This window comes from Lemur catta, chromosome 3 (genome assembly GCF_020740605.2).
Source record: "Lemur catta isolate mLemCat1 chromosome 3, mLemCat1.pri, whole genome shotgun sequence".
Classification (NCBI taxonomy): Eukaryota; Metazoa; Chordata; class Mammalia; order Primates; family Lemuridae; genus Lemur; species Lemur catta.
In genome coordinates, this window is record NC_059130.1 from 28,914,647 (window position 1) to 28,935,526 (window position 20,880).

The 20,880-nt window shown below is 38.4% G+C and overlaps 1 protein-coding gene across 7 annotated transcripts in view; it reads right to left on the reverse strand.

The window, feature by feature from the left end:
• The window catches only part of ASH1L (ASH1 like histone lysine methyltransferase), a 182,927-nt gene that overhangs the window by 13,192 nt on the left and 148,855 nt on the right, over positions 1 to 20,880 (reverse strand). For all 7 annotated transcript variants that reach the window (XM_045545305.1, XM_045545311.1, XM_045545308.1 and 4 more), the window contains 11 exons: positions 18,828 to 18,873; positions 18,604 to 18,712; positions 15,016 to 15,222; positions 14,742 to 14,888; positions 8,236 to 8,344; positions 6,842 to 7,006; positions 6,568 to 6,662; positions 4,425 to 4,582; positions 3,015 to 3,167; positions 352 to 406; positions 137 to 269 (listed from right to left, as the gene is read on the reverse strand). In XM_045545305.1, coding sequence (XP_045401261.1) covers positions 137 to 269; positions 352 to 406; positions 3,015 to 3,167; positions 4,425 to 4,582; positions 6,568 to 6,662; positions 6,842 to 7,006; positions 8,236 to 8,344; positions 14,742 to 14,888; positions 15,016 to 15,222; positions 18,604 to 18,712; positions 18,828 to 18,873 — 1,377 coding nt within the window. The remainder of the gene's footprint in view (positions 1 to 136; positions 270 to 351; positions 407 to 3,014; positions 3,168 to 4,424; positions 4,583 to 6,567; positions 6,663 to 6,841; positions 7,007 to 8,235; positions 8,345 to 14,741; positions 14,889 to 15,015; positions 15,223 to 18,603; positions 18,713 to 18,827; positions 18,874 to 20,880) is intronic.

Sequence of the window (20,880 nt, forward strand, 5' to 3'; positions counted from 1 at the left end):
GGAGAAGAGAGTAAAGACCTTAAACTTCTAGAAAAAATCTTTTTTTTTTTTTCTAGCGACCTTGCCCTGTTAGTGCAGTGCCAGGGCGCCTCTGGAACAAACTTCTTACATCTACATTTGAAGTCAGTGAAAATACCTCAGCATTCCGAAAGACTTTGAGCATGTCAGCATCAAAAGCTTCCACTGTCTTATAATAACCAGTGAGGATCTGTTTCTCTATGGTGATAAGATCTAGGGGATCAGAGATCTTCTCATAATAGTCAGCATTCCTGGAACACAAAGCCAGGGTGTCAATATGGTATACTTCATATTTTTCTAAAACTCAGATGATTCCTGCAAATGTGAACCTACTTTTTCTTTGGGGGGAGGTTCAAAAGTGGAGTTGCCAGTGCTTGTCGGGAAGAATCTGCAAAAGAATGCAAAGTTTAGTAGAAAGACTCCAAGATACAAGGGAGGCAAGCATTATCTCCTAACTGAAAAAGTAGAATTCCTCAAATTAAAGGAAAAAAAAAAATCCAAGTTTTTTTGAGGTCTGTGAAAAATCCACTTTTTCAGCAATGTAGTTAAAGGCAGAGATCAAACAATACTTTCAAGATTGCCTAGATACAGTATATATACTTGAAATGTAGGACAATATTAGTTGGGTAATTAGAAGACATTCCTACGAAGAATGAGAGATGGGAACTTACTGAGGTAGCTAGACTGCTTAGGATAAATTACTGCTCAACAAATCTTATTACAGCAAAAAGGATCACCTTATCTAAAATATGTTTTCTAGTTCTTGTTAATTGTACTTAATTAATGTTATTCTGTTGGACTGGATTCAATTAAATTCCAGATAATTAATAATTTAGTACTGTACTGTGAATATTTTCTGGAATTCATTTTCCTGTAACAGTTACTCTGTATTATGAAAATAGAATTCATGCTGAGAGGCTACTTCTAATTTGCTACTATACTTACTTTCTGGCAATTTCACTAGAAAGAGAATAAAAAGCCTGTTGTTTCATGCTCAGAATGCCATAACATGGTAGATGTATCTACTGCAATTTCACGTTAGATCAGATGAGGCTACTTGAGAATGTGTGATCTTTTGGGAATGTAAATGGAATAGGTGCCACAAAACTTTACATCTTAGGGCAGTTTGGTCTCTACTTTCCTTTCTATATCCTTAGGTTAATGAAACTGCAAAAATCCACTATAATACTAAAGATAAACAGTAGACATAGAAAGTAAAAAAAAGAAAGAACCAAATCCCTCAGAATTTAGAGAAGGGAAGGAAGAGAAACAAGTCAAAGCTGATAGCCAAAGTTGCAATAACTTGTCAAAATCTCATTTTAATATTCCCAAATTTCCTGGTCAGAAAAAGTCACTTGCATTACCAAACTACCTACGCCAAATTAAAAATTCTCTCCTTCCCCACTCCTACCCTCAACACACACACAGAAAATATGTCCTAGAAGAGGAAAGGAGTGGTATAAAGCTGTCTGCACAAAAACTCTTTTAAAGTAAATGGTAATTTTCATTAAAAATTTATGTTCTTTTTTTTTCTCTGAGAAAAAAAAATTATAGGCTTGAGCCACTGCAGCTTCTTTTTCTTTCTTTATTTGGTGAAACATGGTCTTGCTCTGTTGCCCAGACTGGAGTGCAGTGGTGTGATCACAGCTCACTGCAACCTCTAACTCCTGGGCTCAAGCGATCTTCCTGCCTTAGTCTCCCAACAAACTAGGACTACAAGTCCATGCCTCCGTGCCTAGCTAATTAAAAAAAAATTTTGTGTAGAGATGAGGTCTCGCTATGTTGTCCAGGCTAATCTCAAACTCCTGGCCTGAAGTGATCCTCCTGCCTTGGCCTCCCAAAATGCTGGGATTACAGGCATGAGCCACCAAACCTGGTCTTCTTTTTCTTAATGTACAGGTTGTTAAGGCCTGTGAACCCTCTGAAATGCATGTAAAATTATGAATATGTATTTTTCTGGGGAAAGGGTCAATGTTTTTATTAGATTCTCAAAGATATCTGTTAATTAAAAAAAGTTAAGAACAGTACTTCATATAATACAGTCATAATACTATCTATCTATCTATCTTTCTATCTTACCGTAACCTCAAACTCCTGGACTCAAGCAATCCTCCTGCCTCAGCTCCCAAGTAGCTGGACTATAGGTACATGCCACCACAGTTGGATAATTTTTCTATATTTTTTGCTCAGGCTGTCTCAAACTCCTAATCTCAAGCAATCCTCCCACCTCAGCCTCCCAAAGTGCTAGGATTACAGGTGTGAACCGTTGTGCCTAGCCTTACTTCTTTATTAAATTGTTAATTCACTGCCTCTTATTCAGGGAAATCACATCAAAACAGAAATCTGCATTCTATAGATGCAGACAGAGACTAGCTATCCTATAGCTAAAAAATGTGATCTCTAGGCCGGGCGCGGTGGCTCACGCCTGTAATCCTAGCACTCTGGGAGGCCGAGGCGGGTGGATCGCTCGAGGTCAGGAGTTCAAGACCAGCCTGAGCAAGAGAGAGACCCCGTCTCTACCAAAAATAGAAATAAATTGTATGGCCAACTAAAAATATATATAGAAAAAATTAGCCGGGCATGGTGGCGCATGTCTGTAGTCCCAGCTACTCGGGAGGCTGAGGCAGAAGGATCGCTTGAGCCCAGGAGTTTGAGGTTGCTGTGAGCTAGGCTGACGCCACGGCACTCACTCTTGCCCAGGCAACAGAGTGAGACTCTGTCTCAAAAAAAAAAAAAAAAATGTGATCTCTAAATATAGTACTTAACTATGGCGAAAGTATAAAAACCAGAAAAAATTGACAGGTAGAGTCTTGGGATTTAAAAACAATTCCTGAAGACTATAACGAGTCCTGTAATTCTATACTTTCCAAAGAACGGTAGAACAATTCCTAAACCTAAAATGTCACTTGTTCCTAGTTTTGGATATCATGTGAGGGTAAGTGATATGATTGGGAAAAAAAGGTAAGAAGAATGAATTTGGGGGTAGATATGGTCACCTTTATAAGAGATGATACCATCACAGATCTCTTTGAAGATCTGGGCTAGGCGGGCTGCTCGAGCCACTTCAATATTTTCCTCTGCAGCTGCCAACCGTCTTGTTCGAACAGATCGAGCTGTCTGCAGGGCAGAGAACTGGGTCATGAAGACATCTGGAATGACAGAGTGAAAGTCAGTTTCAGCAAACGAGGAGAAAGAATGGCTTCTCCTCTTCCCCGATGGATTCCTGTCATTTGCTCTATTTTCCTTGAGGTGATTAAGTAGATTAGTGGGCACAGAGTTTCTTCTCTTTTCTGTAAAGAAAAATCAAGAAACACTGGAGTTTACTAGAGACATAAATGGGCCAAGAGAGACCTTAGCTTAGTGGCCAAATGCAATATAATGTGGTAGCTGTAGGTCTAAACTTTAAAATGAGCCTGTCTGCATCTGAATTCCGGTTTCACTACTTAGCAGTGTGGTCTTGAGCAAGTTATTAAACGCATGTCTTACCTTCTCAAAAATAAAAAGGGAATAGTGGTAGTACTTCCTTCATGAGGACATTATGCAGATTAAATGAGATAATGCTTTTAATGTGTTTAGCTCAGTGCTGGATATATAAATACTTAGTAAATGATTATTATTGAAGATTTGAACTAGTTGGGATGTAAGTTGAAAGAATTTATGCCAATCAAATCACTGAAAGGATATATGAGATTCTGGGCAAATTTTTCAATCTATCTTATTAGCACTCAGTTTATACCCTCAAATATCATGCAGAATGCTTTTACCTTTTGAGGGGAAGAAGAGAAGAATAAAAGAAGAGCATAATCTTTTGAACATTTTGTTTTCAGTTACAAAGGATGCTTGGACATGCTAGTTCCTCTATTTTCAATTTGTTCTGGATAATATCTGAACTCAGGAATGCTATTACTCTATTCACTCATGAAGGTTAGAAAAAGGGAAACTCTCCCACGTAGTCTAGTGGTTAGGAAAAAGGAAAAAAAAAGAAGGAGGAAAACTGATGGTTTGTGCATACAGTGCTGGTCCAAATGTGAGGAAAAATGTCTTTAAATTGACAACCGTGACATTTTCCTCCCATACTGCATTTGGCATCACTCTTTACTCTGTCTGCAAGTTATTTTCCAAGTAGGAAGGAACACAGAGGGCCCAATATCTATCTCATATCTAATGACTGTTGCAGACTATAGGTGATGTTTGCAAGGCTGGAAAAAGGGGGTTCCTTCCTGTTCCCTAGAGATAAGAAAGTTTAAGAACTGGGATGGAGAGGTTATTACTGATTGATTCTTATATGTTTGGATCCTAACTTTTTTGGTCCAGAACCTTTGAATAAATTGTTTGCTTAAAAGTAACTAAAATAATCACTTTTGGGACATCTTATGAAATTAAAAAAAATGTTTCCCATGCATTACCAGACTTGATATTCCCATCATCTCGGCAGATGCCATTCCAGCGGGTATATAATGATGCGGAATGAATATTATCACTTGTGTGCTTTACTTCCTCCTGTTTTTGACGAATCTTTTCCCAGTTTCGGACCAAGAACACATGATGCTTTAATACAAAGTTCCTACAAGTAGGGAAGAAAAAAGTTCTTTTATTCATTGATTCAATAAGCATTTATCACATGTCTATTCCACATAAGCCACTGTTAGATGATATAAGTGAATAATTATCAGTGAACTGGGCTATTTTAAAGAGGATTATATGGGCAAAACATTACTCAATTTTGTGTCTTGATTTTCTTCACATAACATAAACCATTTCCTTATATTATTTACAAACAGCTGGCAAACAACAATTAAAGGCTACAAAAATTTTGGCAAGGTTGGGTGTGGTGGCTCACACCTGTAATCCCAGCACTCTGGGAGGCTGAGGTGGGAGGATTGCTTGAGCTCAGGAGTTCGAGACCAACCTGAGCAAGGGTGAGACTCCATCTCTACTAAAATTAAAAAATCACCCAGGCGTGGTGGCATGCACCCATAGTCCCAGCTATCTCGGGAGGCTGAGGGCAGGAGGATCACTTGAGCCCAGGAGTTGGAAGTAGCAGTGAGCTATGATGGCACCACTGCACTCTACCCAGGGCGACAGAACAAGACTCTGCCTCAAAAAAAAAAAAAAAAAAAAAAAAAAAAAAAAAAAAAAATTGGCAAGCAAAGCAGCCTGACCAGAGGGCAGAGATTCATGGGGTATTTGTACACATTCTAAAGGCAGCTGCCAAGATGAAGTATGGGCTTAGGATCAGCTACAACAAGGAGAACTGGACAGGTAGATAAAGGCAAAGAGAAATAAATAAGATGGGCAAACTACATTAGGTGCCTCCATGTGGATCCCTAACCTTAAATAAGTTATCTGTATCTTGACTGATCCTACACCATTTTGATGATTCCATTATTTGATTTCCACAATAGTACATATATAATAATACCTGTTACGTGATATGAAAATACCTGTGAGTATTGGTGACAATCATGGAAACTGTTACTTCTCTCTCTCTAAACACACACATACACATTTTGTCTACAGTCATATTTGAAGGAAACGCTAAATTTCAATTAGAAATTAGGGAAGATAGCCACAGCTCCTAGCCTGGACCTCAATGGGAGGTGTGGCTAAGACGGTTTGCTTGTTATTTATTATTATATATTTTTTTCTTTTTTGAGACAGAGTGTCGCTCTGTTACCTGGGCTAGAGTACTGTGGCATCAAACTCACAGCAATCTCATACTCCTGGGCTTAAGCAATCCTTCTGCCTCAGCCTTACAAGTAGCTGGGACTACAGGCATGTGCCACCATGCCCAACTAATTTTTTTCTATATATGTATTTAGCTGTCCAGATAATTTCTTTCTATTTTTAGTAGAGACAGGGTCTCGCTCTTGCTCAGGCTGGTCTTGAACTCCTGACCCTGAGTGATCCTCCCGCTTCGGCCTCCCAGAGTGCTAGGATTACAGGCATGAGCCACTGCAACCTGACAACTATTTTTTTTTTTTTGAGACAGAGTCTCACTCTGTTGCCCGGGCTAAAGTGAGTGCCGTGGCATCAGCCTTGCTCACAGCAACCTCAAACTCCTGGGCTCAAGCAATCCTCCTGCGTCAGCCTCCCAAGTAGCTGGGACTACAGGCACGAGCCACCATGCTCGACTAATTTTTTCTATATATATTTTTAGCTGTCCAAATCATTTCTTTCTATTTTTAGTAGAGACCCCGCTCAGGCTGGTCTCGAACTCCTGAGCTCAAATGATCCGCCCGCCTTGGCCTCCCATAGTGCTGGGATTATAGGTGTGAGCCACCACGCCTGGCCCCCAACTATTTTTTTAAGTGTTGGTTTATATAAGAAATAAAGCCTTTTGATTTGTAGTGATAAAAAAAAAAGAAATTAGGGAAGATAAAGACATATTTTCCCTCTTACAAGTTCCCAAGTCCCCTTAACCCTTTGCTTAAGACCTCTTATAAAAAAGAAAATGGATCAACCATATAGAAGTTTCACAATTCTTTTAAACTAACAAGCAAACCATATAATGTGAAAGGAACTCAGGTAACAAAATCTCCCTTTTACCTCTCTCGATTGGACATTGGCTTCATCTGTAATTGGGGTGTCAATCTTGTTGGGGCATTGATGTTTTCACTAGGTTCCTCAGAGAGATGGCCTCTCTGAAAAACATGGATCAGATTACAGAAAAAAAAAACAAAACACTGCAATCAGAAATCATCTTTAAGAACATTAAAACCACTCTAAAGATGTCACCCTTGGGTTAATTCCCTTATGCTAGTAATTGCCTCTAAGCATTTCATGAGCAGCTTTCGGGGAAAGCCATTAGATCATTATTCACCCTTTTCTTCAGCTTGTGCTTAGACTTTCTCTTCTCTTTTGACCGTCCAGACTTTTTATGTGTGGCCACTGGCTGGCTGTTTTTGCTGCTGGAGAGTCCATTCATGCGCTGACTCTTGCCTCCGATGATTCCTCGACATTTCTCAAAGCCACACTTACAAAGTTGCTTTGAAGGGAAAGAAAATTTTTTTAGTTCATAGTCTCCTTTCCAAGTTTAAAAAGGATACCTAAGCATTTGGACACACAGCATAAGTATGAACCGAGAAATCTGCATATAGAGGAAAATAACTGATTGAGAGGATAATAAATAGAAATGGTTTTTCACTGGAATAGAAAGGAAAGATTAAACTTTAGGAAAATTTCTCCCTCATAGAAGTTAAGAACTCACTGGAGACCAAAAATAATAGGGCAATCTCTTTTTTCAGAGTTCTGAAATAATAACTGAGACCTATATATCCCAGATGCAGCAAAGAGTGAAAAACTGTCTTCTCTCATGTACTCTTTATATTTTTTAATTAAAAACAATTTTTTCTTTATTCTTAAAGACAGGGTTTCACTATGTTGCCTAGGCTGGCTTTGAACTCTATAGCTCAAAACTAGCTGGGACTATAGTCCTGCCCCACCTTGCCTGGCTACCCGTGTACTTCTTTTTTTTTCTTTTTTTTTGAGACAGAGTCTCGCTCTGTTGCCCGGGCTAGAGTGCCGTGGCATGAGCCCAGCTCACAGCAACCTCAAACTCCTGGGCTCAAGGAATCCTCCTGCCTTAAGCCTCCGGAGTAACTGGGATTACAGGCATGCGCCACCATGCCTGGCTAATTTTTCTCTCTATATTTTTAGCTGTCCATATAATTTCTTTCTATTTTCAGTAGAGACGGGGTCTCGCTCTTGCTCAGGCTGGTCTTGAACTCCTGACCTCAAACAATCCACCCACCTTGGCCTCCCAGAGTGCTAGGATTACAGGCGAGAGCCACCGCGCCTGGCCCTGACTACTTCTTAATGGCTCCAAGTCAATCATGCTTACTGAAGGTCCACGTAATATAGCATTTTTTTTGAGAGGTACAGTCTTGCTCTGTCACCTGGGCTAGAGTGCAGTGGCACGATCACAGTTACTGCCACCTCAAACTCCTGGGCTCAAGGGATTCTCCTGCCTCAGCCTACTATGTAACTGGATCTATGGGCACACACCACCACACTTGGCTAATTTTTGGTTTTTTATTTTTTGTAGAGGTGGGGTCTTGCTGTTGCTCAGGCTGGTCTTGAACTCCGGGTCTCAAGCAATCCTCCCTCCTTGGCCTCCCAAAATGCTAGGATTATAGGCCTTGAGGCACCGTGCCCGGCCTATACAGCCTTTTAAGTGATAAACTTCAACCTCTCTGTTGGATTTATTATTCTTACCTGTTTTTCAACATTGAAGGAATGAAAGTTGTAATCATAAGTGAGTTCAGTCCCAGCTGGCATATCCTTAAGAGCATATAGTCCAATCCGGTATACTCCATTAACAGACCTATAAAGAGAGAAAAGAATAGAGTTAAAGGCTGGGATTCTTTTTGGGGGGACAAGGTCTCACAGCTCACTGCAACCTCAGTCTTCTGGGCTCAAGCAATCCTCCTGCCTCAGCCTCCTGAGTAGCTGAGATTACAGGCACATGCCACCATGCCTGGCTAATTGTTCTATTTTTTGTAGAGATGGGGTCTCACTCTTGCTCAGGCTGGTCTCAAACATCTGGCCTCAAGTGATCCTCTTGCCTCGGCCTCCCAAAGTGCGAGGATGACAGGCATGAGCCAAAGTGTTCTGCTTTACTGGGAGTCTTAACACCATGCCTGAAAACTAGAAAAACTGGTAGAATCACTGATTTCAAACTTGCCTTTCCTTCTGTATCCAATAACTCAGGAGTCGTAATGGTATTTTTTAAAATCTTAATCTGATCTGTACCTAATGATTTTTATCTAAAAAATACTTTTCTGCATTTGTTATTTCTCCTTTATTCCGACAAAAAAATTCTACTTCTGGATTTTTATGTTTCTATAATAGTTTCCTGGCCAATCTCTCCATTTTTTTCCCCCCCTTTAGAGATGGGATCTTGCTCTTGCTCAGGATGGTCTCAAACTCCTGACCCCAAGTGATCCTCCTGCCTCAGCCTCCCAGAGGTCTAGGATTATAGGCGTGAGCAACCATGCCTGGCTAACAATCTCTACCCTTTTAATCTCTCTTCTATTCTATCCAGCCTGGATAATATTGCTAGACTAATAGTCCTAAATCAGTTTCCTTGAAAACATGTTTTACATTGTCAATTAGTTCTTATCTTATCCTAGCTGGTATTCAAAGTTCCTCTAAAATATGGCTTTAGCCTGCTTATTAAATAAGTTAAAATTATTTCCTATGGCTTACCTATAAAAATCTTTCAGTTTTACTGATCTCCATCACTTGAGTGCTTCTCTTGTTCTATTATATGTAAATTAATGATTATGTGGTGTTCTAGATGTTTTATATAATAAGTTATTATCATAGCTAACACTGAATGCTTGTTATATTAGTAACATTTTAACTTATTTAATCCAACAACTGTATAAAAATAAGTACTATTAGACAATATTATAACCCTCAAAGTAGAAATGAGCAAAATGAGGCACCAAGAAGGTAACTTGCCCAAAATCATACAGCTAATAACTTGGGGAATCACATTTCAAATCAAATCTGTTTGGCTTCAAAATCTTAACTGACTATGCCATACCAATAACAGGTTTTCTAATTAATTCTTAAAACAACCCTACGGAATAGGTATTATGATCTCCATTTTTTTGTTTATTTGTTTGTTTTCTTGTAGAGACAGGGCCAGACTATGTTGCCCAGGCTGTCTGGAACTCCTGGCCTCAAGCAATCCTCTTGCTTCCCAATGTGCTGGGATTGCAGGAGTGAGCCACTGCACCCAGTCATTATTTTGGGTTTTCAAAACAATCGAGTCCGCTGTCACCCAAGCTGGAGTGCAGTGGCATGATCATAGCTCACAGTAATCTCTAGCTCCTGGACTCAAGTGATCCTCCTGCCTCGGCCTCCCAAAATGCTAAGATTACAGGTGTGAGCCACTGCACCCAGCAAACTATGGCCCACAGGCCATAACCCACCCTAGGTCTTTGTAAATAAAGTTTTATTGGTGCACAGTTATTCCCCAAAAGTTTCCTGACTTCTGGTCTATACTGTAACATTTAAAATCTGATTACATACTGTCTTGTATTAGCAGAATTTTTTTTTTGGTATAACTAATATGGAGTAGAACCTTAAATCAAGTGTATAGCTTGCTGTATTTTTATTTATCTGTGAACCTGTATAACCTCCCAGAAAGTTTCTCTCTTTGAGTCAGCACCCTCTCTAAAAAGAACTGCTGCTATTCTGGCCTGTTATCATGGATCGATTTTGCATGTTTTGAACTTCAAATAAATGGAATCACACAGAATGTACTCTATAGTATACGCACTTTTACGCCCCGTTTCTTTTACTCAATGTCACATTGCATTGCATGTATCAATTTATACCTTTATATTGCTGTGCAGTATTCCAGTATATGAATATGCCGCACTTCCTATATCTATTCTACTGTTGATAAACATTTGGGTTGGTTGCAGTTATTAGTTATTAAAAAAAAAAAACACCTTCTGTTGACATTTTTTTTCTTCATTTTTTTAATCTTATATTTTTCCTAGACTCTTCAGAAACAATGTTGACATTCTTGTACATGGTTTTTGAACATAAACAGCCATTTCTGTTGGGGACATACTTAGGAATGGGATTGGCTGGGTTACTGAATATGTTTAGTTTGGTAGTTACTGCTGAACATTTTTTGAAAGTGGTTATACTAATCAACAGTTCTATCAGCAATCTAAGAACATTTACGCAGCTCTACAGCCTTGCTAACCCGTTGCATTGTCAGTCTTTAATGTTAGACATTTGAAGGGCATGTAGTAGTTTTTCATTTTGTTTACTATTTCTCTTAATACTGTGTTTCATGATAAGCACTTTTATATGTTTATTGACCACTTCCATATTCTTTTTTTTTTTTTTTGAGACAGAGTCTCATTCTGTTGCCTGGGCTAGAGTGCCGTGACGTCATCCTAGCTTGCAGCAACCTCAAACTCTTGGGCTCAAGTGATCCTCCTGCCTTAGCCTCCCCAGTAGCTGGGACTACAGCCATGTGCCACCACACTTGGATAATTTTTCTATTTTTAGTAGAGATGGGGGTCTCGCTGTTGTTCAGGCTGGTCTCGAACTCCTGACCTCAAGTGATACTCCAACCTTGGCCAGAGTGCTAGGACTGCAGACGTGAACCACCATGCCTGGCCTTCTTTTTTTTTCTTTTAAGACAGAGTCTCATTCTGTCATCCAGGCTAAAGTGCCATGGTGTCAGCTTAGCTCACGGCAACCTCAAATTCCTGGGCTCAAACAATCCTCCTGTCTCAGACTACAGGTGCACACCACCATGCCCGGCTAATTTATTTTTAATTTCTAGTAGAGGCTAATTTTTTCCCCCTATTTTTGATAGAGACAGGGTCTTGCTCAGATCGGTCTTAAATTCGTGACCTCAAGTGATCCTCCTGCCTCAGCCTACCAGAGTGCTAAGATTATAGGCACGAGCCACCTTGCCCGACCCATATTCTTTTTCAAGTACCTATTCTTTTACCTATTTTAAAAATTTGAGTGTCTTTCTTATTGTTTTGTAGATTCTAAATAAAAATTAATCCTTTGTTGAATAAAACACCACCACAAATATATTCTTTCCAGTGTATGGCTTCTCTTATACTCTCTAAATGGTATCTTTTGATGAGTAGAAATATTTAATTGTATTAAATTTAAAATTTTATGGTCAATGCTATTTCTGTCCTATTTAAAATATCTTAACCTATCCCAACTCAAAGAAAATATTATCCCAAGTTTCCTTCTAGAAACTTGATAGTTTCAACTGTGATATTTAGGTCTATAATGCATTTTTGTATGTAGACTAAGACAGGAGCCAACTGACTCAGCATCACTTTTTAAAAATCCATCCTTATTCTACTGATTTATAGTGGAGGCTTTGTCATAAATCAGGTGACAGCACATTTACGGATTTTTGCCTGGACTTTATTTATTCATCTATGAATCTACCCCAAGCAAATTCCTACTGTTTTAATTAATGTACCTTAAAGAATTGAAATTTGGTAGTTTAAGTCCATAAATTGTGTTCTGTAAGATTACCTTGGCTTTTCAGGGTCCTTTACACTCCCATATAGGAAATCACATATGATTTATATACAATGTAGGAATCAGCATGTCAATTTCCATAAAAACTCGGTTTTGATTAGATTTGAATTTATAGATCGACTTGGTAACAATTGACATCTTAAAAATACCGAGATGAAATATGCCTTGGCCGGGCACAGTGGCTCATGCCTATAATCCTAGTGCTCTGGGAGGCGGGAGGATTGCTTGAGCTCAGGAGTTCAAGACCAGCCTGAGCAAGAGTGAGACCCGTCTCTACTAAAAATAGAAAGAAATTAGCCGAACAACTAAAAATAGAAAAAATTAGCTGGGCATGGTGGCGCATGCCTGTAGCCCCAGCTACCCAGGAGGCTGAGGCAGGAGGATCCCTTGAGCCTAGGAGTTTGAGGTTGCTGTGAGCTGGGGCTGACGCCACAGCACTCTAGCCCGGGCAACAGAGTGAGACTCTGTCTCCAAAAACAAAAAAAGAAAGAAATATGCCTTGAACATGGCATAGTTCTCCATTAATTTAGGTCATCTTTAATTTTTCCCAATAATGTTTAGTGGTTTGCAGTACAGAGGTCCTACAAACTTTCATTAACTTTATTCCTTGATATTAGTCTTTTATGAAGATATTGTAAATAGTACTGTCTCTTAAATATCACTTTCTACTTGGCTGTTGCTAATATATTGAAATGAAATCAAAATGTTAATTTTTTTCCCCCCTAGAGTATAGTGGCATTATCAGAGCTCATGGCAACCTCAAACTTCTGGGCTCAAGTGATCCTCCTGCCTCAGCCTCCTGAATAGCTGGGGATATAGACACATGGCAACACACCTGGCTAATTTTTTTATTTTTTGTAGAGATGGGATCTAGCTATTGCCCAGGCTGGTTTTGAAATCCTAGGCTCAAGTGATCCTCATGTCTAAGCCTCCCTAAGTGCTGGGATTACAGGTGTGAGCCACCATGCCTGCCTGAATACATTAACTTTTATATACTGTTTCCATCAATCTTGCTAAATTCATTTATTTATAGTAATATGAATATTTTAAAATTTCCATGTATATATATAATCATGTCATCTCCAAATAATGACAGTTGAATTTTTTTCATTTCGAATTTTCCTACTTTTCTTTCTTTTATTATTGTACTAGTTAGGATCTTCAGTACAATGTAGGATAAGAGTGATAGTGGACATCCTTATCTAGGTATGATGGTAGTTATAGTTTTTTTTTAATAGATTCTCTTGAACACATTAAGTTAGTTCACTTTTATTCCCAGTTTGTTTAGTTTTCATATGAATGAATATTGAATTTTGTCAAATGCTTTTTTTGCCTCCATGGAGATGATATATGATGTTTTGCCTTTATTCTGTTAAAGGGGTAAATTCCATTAATTTTGAATGTTAAACCAACTAATTTTTTTTCCTGGAATAATACCCACAGGGTCATAATCATGATATATTGGTAGATTTGTTGACATTTTATTTAGGATTTTTGCATCTATTTCATGGGACACATTGAAAAAATATATCTTTTCTTTCTTTTAACATCATGGTTAGGTTTTAGAAGAAGGTTATGCTAGCCTTATGAAGTGAAAGAATTTATATTGGTAGTATTGGTATTATTTTTTCTTTAAGCATTTGGAAGAATTATCAGTGAAGGTATCTGGGCCTTGAGATTCTTTTGTTAGATGGTTTTAATTATATTTTCATTTTTTTTTTTGGTAGATGTGCAGATTTTCTATCTTGTGTCATTTTTGGTAAGGTGTGTTTTTAAAAGAATTTGTTCATTTCATCTAACTTTTCAAATACAAGGCTGTTTAGGATAATTGATAGACAAACTGTGGTGAATTCACATAAAGGATTATTACTCCACAATAAAAAGCAACAAACCACTGATACGCTCAACAACATGGATGAATTGCAAAAACATGCTAAATGAAAGAAGGCAGACATAAAAGAGGACATTTATATGAAGTTCCAGAATAGGCAAAACTAATCTGTTGCAACAGAAATTAGATCAGTGTTTGCACTGGGGGGATGGTGTGATCAACTATGAAGAGGCTGAAGGGAGCTTTGTGAAATGACAGAAATGTCCTATATTTTCATATGGGTGTAGGTTTCATGGGTATATACATTTGTAAAAATTGATAGAAATACTCACTTAAGATCTATCTATTTCTCTGTATGTGACTTATACTTCAATTAAAAAAACTTAAAAGTTCATAGTATCCTCATATTATATTTTTAAAATTATTTTTTAGATATCATTTTTTTCCTTCTCAATTAGACTGTAATTTATTTGAGGAAAGGGGCCTCATAATTCACTTATTTTTATTTCTCCTTGTGAGAAATCCACTGGGCAAGTAATAAGTATGCAATATAGGCTGAATGAACTGTAGTAACACATGTAACACAGTGCCTAGTGCATAGTAACCATGCAATAAATATTAGGTATTATCATTATCATTATTATATTTTTCTGGGAGTAGCTAGGATGAAACAAAGAACTAGCAGGAGATTACTCTGCCTGCAGGATCTGGTATAATGGGTAAGTGCCTGAGCTGCTTTGTGTAAGCTGACTGATACTGTGGAAAGATCAATGTCTTGCTGCCCTCAATGCCTTCTCTTCAGCTGAATTCTTGGCTTCACCTTCTCCTGTTTCCTTACCATTTCTGCATTTCACAATTTGGGTCACAGCTGTGGTTGATGAATCGGGCTTCATTTCCCATGCGGTAACTGTCAATCACCATCCCGCTATCCAGGTTCAGACAGTAGTGGTCACTGTGATTGTGATACTGCTCAATCATCCTGTTTCTGAAGAAGAAAGAAATGATAGGAAGCCAATTAATGATTAAGATGAAAGTAAATTTCAAAACTTTCATTCCTCATTGTAATCCTGTAGCTTTGCATTTCATTAGAGTATCATCGTTTACCACTGTACCTGAACTCCTGTTCGCTGACAACCTCCCCTAGGTATTCAATAATGAACTGCCCAGCTTTCAGGGGTTCTTTGGTTCTGATTCCCCAGCCTTTTTCCTCAGCTCGAAATCGTTCTAGACATTGTACCCACTCATGCCTCTGTATCCTCTGGTTACAGCACTGCTCACCACAGGGGCAAGTGTTGGGGGAACACTCAGCAAAGATCATTCTACAAAGAAAAGAAATAATTGTACATCAATTTACATAATACATACCTTAATACATCCGTTTTTGATTTTATAAGAATTTTAAAAATGAAGAAATGAATTATTTTAATGGCAGTAGCCAAACCACTAAGATTAAAATGATATTTATACGAAATTAATATTCAGGATTTCCAAATCAGGTTAAAAACACCTAATGCTTCTTGTAAATGAATGTTAATTGTCTACTCAGCACCTTGGGTAAATACTATCATATTTATCTGTGCCAAGAATAAATAAACTGTAACCCATAAAAGAATCAATAATTTGATTATTACACTGCACTCTTGTTCTGAGCAACTTATGGCCATTTACAGACATCCATTTATTTATTTATTTATTTTTGTAAAATTATTATTATTTTTTGTTGAGAGTCTCGCTCTGTTGCCCAGGCTAGAGTGCTGTGACGTCAGCATAGCTCACAGCAACCTCAAACTCCTGGGCTCAAGCAATTCTTCTGCCTCAGCCTCCTGAGTAGCTGGGACTACAGGCATGTGCCACCATGGCCAGCTAATTTTTTCTGTATATGATTTTAGTTGTTCAGATCATTTCTTTCTATTTTTAGTGGAGATGGGGTCTCGCTCTTGCTCAGGCTGGTCTCGAACTCCTGACCCTGAGCTATCCTCCCTCCTCGGCCTTCCAGAGTGCTAGGATTCTAGGTATGAGCCACCAGGTCTGGCCTAAAAATAGTCTTGAATCAAGTATTTCTTGGGCCACGTTTGAGTATAACTCTACAAATGTATCTTATATAGACACAAAAGCAGATCGTATAGATCCTTTAACTTCTCCCCATCCCTAAAATATTTACAGAATCTTGAATACAAAGACAGAAAAGATGAAGCCACTTTATATTTTAGGTAGCTCCATTTAACTGAATCTTTCTCCACGTGGGTTACTTTTAAATATATAAGTAGGCATGCATTAAATAAATATATTTTAATTTTTCTTAGATATTTATGCATTTATTACATTCATTATCACATTATTCATTAGATGTACGACTATACAGTGATCATCTTCCCATGATAAAATGTTGGCAGCATTGTATCTAAGGGTTTTTCTTTGTCTTTTTTTTTTTTTTTTTTTGAGACAGAGTCTCACTCTGTTGCCCGGGCTAGAGCGCCATGGCGTCAGGCTAGCTCACAGCAACCTGAAACTCCTGGGATCAAGCAATCCTCCTGCCTCAGCCTCCCAAGTAGCTGGGACTACAGGCATGTGCCACCATCCCCAGCTAATTTTTTTCTATATATATTTTAGTTGTCCACCTAATTTCTTTCCATTTTTTTAGTAGAGACAGGGTCTTGCTCTTGCTCAGGCTGGTCTCAAACTCCTGAGCTCAAACGATCCATCCGCCTTGGCCTCCCAGAGTGGCTAGGATTACAGGTGTGAGCCACCGTGCCCGGCCTGTCTTTTTTTTTTTGAGACAGGGTCTCATTCTGTTGTCCTGGGTAGAGTGCAGTGACGTCATCATAACTAACTGTAACCTCAAACTCCTGGGCTCAAGTGATCTTCCTGCCTCAGTGTCCCAAAAAGCTGGGACTGCAGGTGTGCGCCACCATGCCCAGTTAATTTTCCTATCTGCAGTAGAGACGAGGTCTTGTTATGTTGCCCAGGCTGGTCTCCAACTCCTGACCTCATGTGATCCTCCCACCTTGGCCATCTAAAGTGCTGGGATTATAGGCATAAGCCACCGTGCTCGGTCTGTTTTTCTTTTTTAGGGTTTTTTTTTTTTTTTAAGAAAGACAACACAATGTGAAGAATGAATGTGATATTCGCACTAACAAAAAAAAATGATGTAAGATAAACAAAGTAGTTATATAAGGTCAATATCCAAATTTCAATTTTTAAAAACTAACAGCTTATATAATTAGCAGTGTAGTATAGTGGAAGGAATATGACTTTTGGATAAAAAGATGTGGGTTCAAATTGTCTCTGTCGCTCTCTCTCTTTTTATGACCAACAGAATGGCAAACTTGCATATCAACCTGATGGACAATGACATACATCTTAAAAATTTAGACCTGTGGGCCACACTGATTTATAAAAGTACATATCTAAAAAATTTGTACCAGAAACAAATATACATAAAAGTGTATATTTAAAATATTTGTGCCCTGGCCTCCCAAAATGCTGGGAGGCCGAGGTGGAAGGATTGCTTGAACCCAGAGTTCAAGGTTGTAGTGAGCTATGAATGGGCACTGTAGTCTAGCCTGTGTGATTGAACTAGACCCTGCCTCTAAAAAAAAACAAAATAAAATGAATTAAATAAAATATTTGTGAATAAAAAAATATAAGTACACAAAACACTATCTATACCACCAGCTGTTATCATTTTGTGAAACTGTATGTATGTACAAGGACAAGGTATGAATTTATAGTGATGTAGGTAAGGCAGAATTTCCAACTGGTATGCTAAAGCAGGAAGGATTAAAATACTGATTCCCTCAGCCCACAGAACAGGTGACTAGAGAAGTAGTTGTCTCTGGCCAGGACAACAATCCAGAAAAGGAAATACTGATGTGAAGTTCACTAGGTTTTCTTGGCTATAAATTTGCATGTTACTAAAACCAACAAATTCTACCTCCACTCCTTTGTCTCTATTATTAGATTTCCATTCTGAAATCTCAATGGCATTTTAAATTAAATCAAAATCATAATTTTTATTTCTAATTCAGTTAGAAACCACACTTTTTACCTCTGACAACCACATTACCATCTCATTAGCATCACTGACTCAATCATCATGTGTATATCCCCCATATGCTGATGGTCAATCAACACGGTTTTCCTCTAATATATATAATGTCCTTCTTCGTCACGTTCACTGCCATTGTCCACTCTACCCTGTTATTATGGCTACCATATACTGAGGGCTAAGAAGGTGCCTAGGACTGTGCTTAATACTTTATGATCTGGGCATAGTGGCAGGTGCCGGTAACCCCAGCTACTCAGGAGGTTTAGGCAGGAGGACAGCTTGAGCCCAGGAGTCTAGCCTGAGCAACATAGCTAGATCCCACGTTTGAAAAAACAAAACTTTATGAACATTCTTTATGAATATTGTCTCATATAATCTGCACAAACCTCCCACGAAGGTAAGGTATTATTTTTATCAGGGGGGTTAAATAACTTTCCTCAGGTCTCATAAGTAGTAACAGGATTTAAACCCAGGTATATAAGACTCTAAAATCTCATTCTTTTTCTATTACTCCATTTGGCCCATCCATTAGGTTTTATATATCTTTGTGCAATTTCTTGAGGGAAAATGAAAGAGCCTAAATTTTCCCTCCTAGTGTTGTGTATATATACCTTAAAGCCTATGGTTTAGAGGAATCAGTTTAGTACAGTACCTATTGAGACAGTCATCCACACAGCCCTTCCTGGTGTCATCATCTGGCTTCTTACAATTACAGGTGGTAGCCTCGTAACCAGAAAGGGGTTTGACATCAACGTAGACATCTTGAGAAGACAGCAAAGAAAGGTTTGTGAACATAACATGATAATTTTTCAATTGCCAGGCTAGGAAAAACTTTGATAATATTGAAGCAGAAGAAATAATTTCCAAGTTACTCACTTGAACGGATTTTTTTATATAGAGGGACATCTGGCTTTTTATATAGCTAGAAGAAAAAAAGAAAAATCTTGATTAAGTCTCTAACTGCAAATACCAGAAAGCAGTATCAATCACTAAAACTATAAGAAATTATCCATGTGCTCTGTTCCTATAAAAAATTTTTTTTTTTTGAGACAGAAGTCTCGCTCTGGCTGGGGCTAGAGGGCTGTGGCGTCATCCTAGCTCACAGCAACCTCAAATTCCTGAGCTCAAGCAATCCTCCTGCCTGGGCTTCCCAGAATACTAGGATAATAGGCATGAGGCACCACGCCTGGCCCATATGAAATATTTACTAGACCTTCTGGGTTGAATATGTTTGAGGGAAACTCTTGGTGTGATCACTTTTTACTCTGAAAAAAAAGGTGAGAGAGAGTAAGATTCAACAGAAGAAGGAATACTTCATAGAAATAGAATTATGTTTCTTTAGCACGTTGTTAGAGTTAAATGAAAATCACCCTGGAGACCAATCTATTCATTTGGACAAATTAAGATTTTTATTTGCCTCTATCGAGAGAAAGGAAGACGTACACAGGGCTTAGATGGTCTCGGTAGGTATATAAATTTTTATTTATTTATATATTTTTGAGACAGGGTCTCACTCTGTCATCCAGGCTAGAGTGCAGTGGCACAATCACAGCTCACTGCAACCTCAAATTCCTGGGCTCAAGTGATCCTCTTGACTCAGCCTCCCAAGTAACTGGGACTACAGGCTCATGTCATAATGACTAGCTACTGCTTTTTTTTAAATTTCAGAATATTGGGGGGGGGTACAAATGTTTAGGTTACATATATTGCCTTAGCCCTGCCCATACAAAATTAAAAAGATAACAGTACCCTGGCTTTTCAGGCTGGGAATTGTAGGAAAACACACTTCATATTTTAATTAAGGCAATTAATTTAGTGAATAAAGGGGAGAGGGCAGGCAGGAAAAATGGAGCTCTCACATTATAATCAAGAAGGCATTAGGAAAAAAGAAAAAAAAAAAGAATGCTTTAGACCACAGGGAGTCAGCTGGCCAGCATTTTGCCATAGAGCACAGCACACACAAAAAAATAGCAAGTTGGACTAAGCTAGACTGTTTATTAATTGATTGGAACAATCCCAACATCATTTTTCAGTCGTTATGTTCAAAGCAATGTCCCTTTTTTGTCAAAAACTCTGATACAAATATTTAACATATTAATACTCAGATTTCAAGAGAGATCATCAGAAAAGAGAATGCAGAGGAGAATGTCAATTGTTTTTGGCTTTCCAAAATTAATGTTTGATGACATTCTGGCAAAATGTTCATCTCATTTATATTGCTACTTCTTTTTCCCAACAACTGTTCTCAATATGGGGCCTAAGGACTATAACCTAATACAAAAATCACTGGCGGAAAATTTTCAATTAGGAAAGCAAGAGAGAAAAACAAGATCTTCCTATTTTTAGTTGCCAATATATTTAACACTTTTAATTTGTTTTTCTTGGGACAGGGTCTCACTGTGTTGCCCAGGCTGGAGTGCAGTGGCATCATCCATCATAGCTCACTGCAACATGAATGCCTGGGTTCAAGCGATCCTCCTTCCCCAGCCTCCCGAGTAGCTGGGACTACAGGCGTGCACCACCACGCCCGGCTAATTTTTCTAAAGATCTTTTAAAAAGTACAAGAGCGTTAAACATTTTCCTGCTTCCCTCGGTAGAAGAATCTCTTTTGTATGTGAAAAATTCCAAACTGATAAGGAGCCAACAAAAATAAAGCCTGAAATTTCTTAGTGCTGCTGGCAGCACATCTAAATTCTCCTGAGACCTGCATCAAACAGGATTCTTATAGAGCAGAATCTTTGCTACCAAAATAAAAGTCCAGAATAACAACAGAAGCTTGCCCAGGGAAGCAGGAACTTACTGCTATTTTGCAGTATGAGTAAAGGCAAACAGGTCACATTAAATATGGATGCAAATTCATTTTTTTCAGTCTCTAACCTTCACTGGGACACTTCTCAATACTTCCTAAGATGAAAACATTGTTAACAAG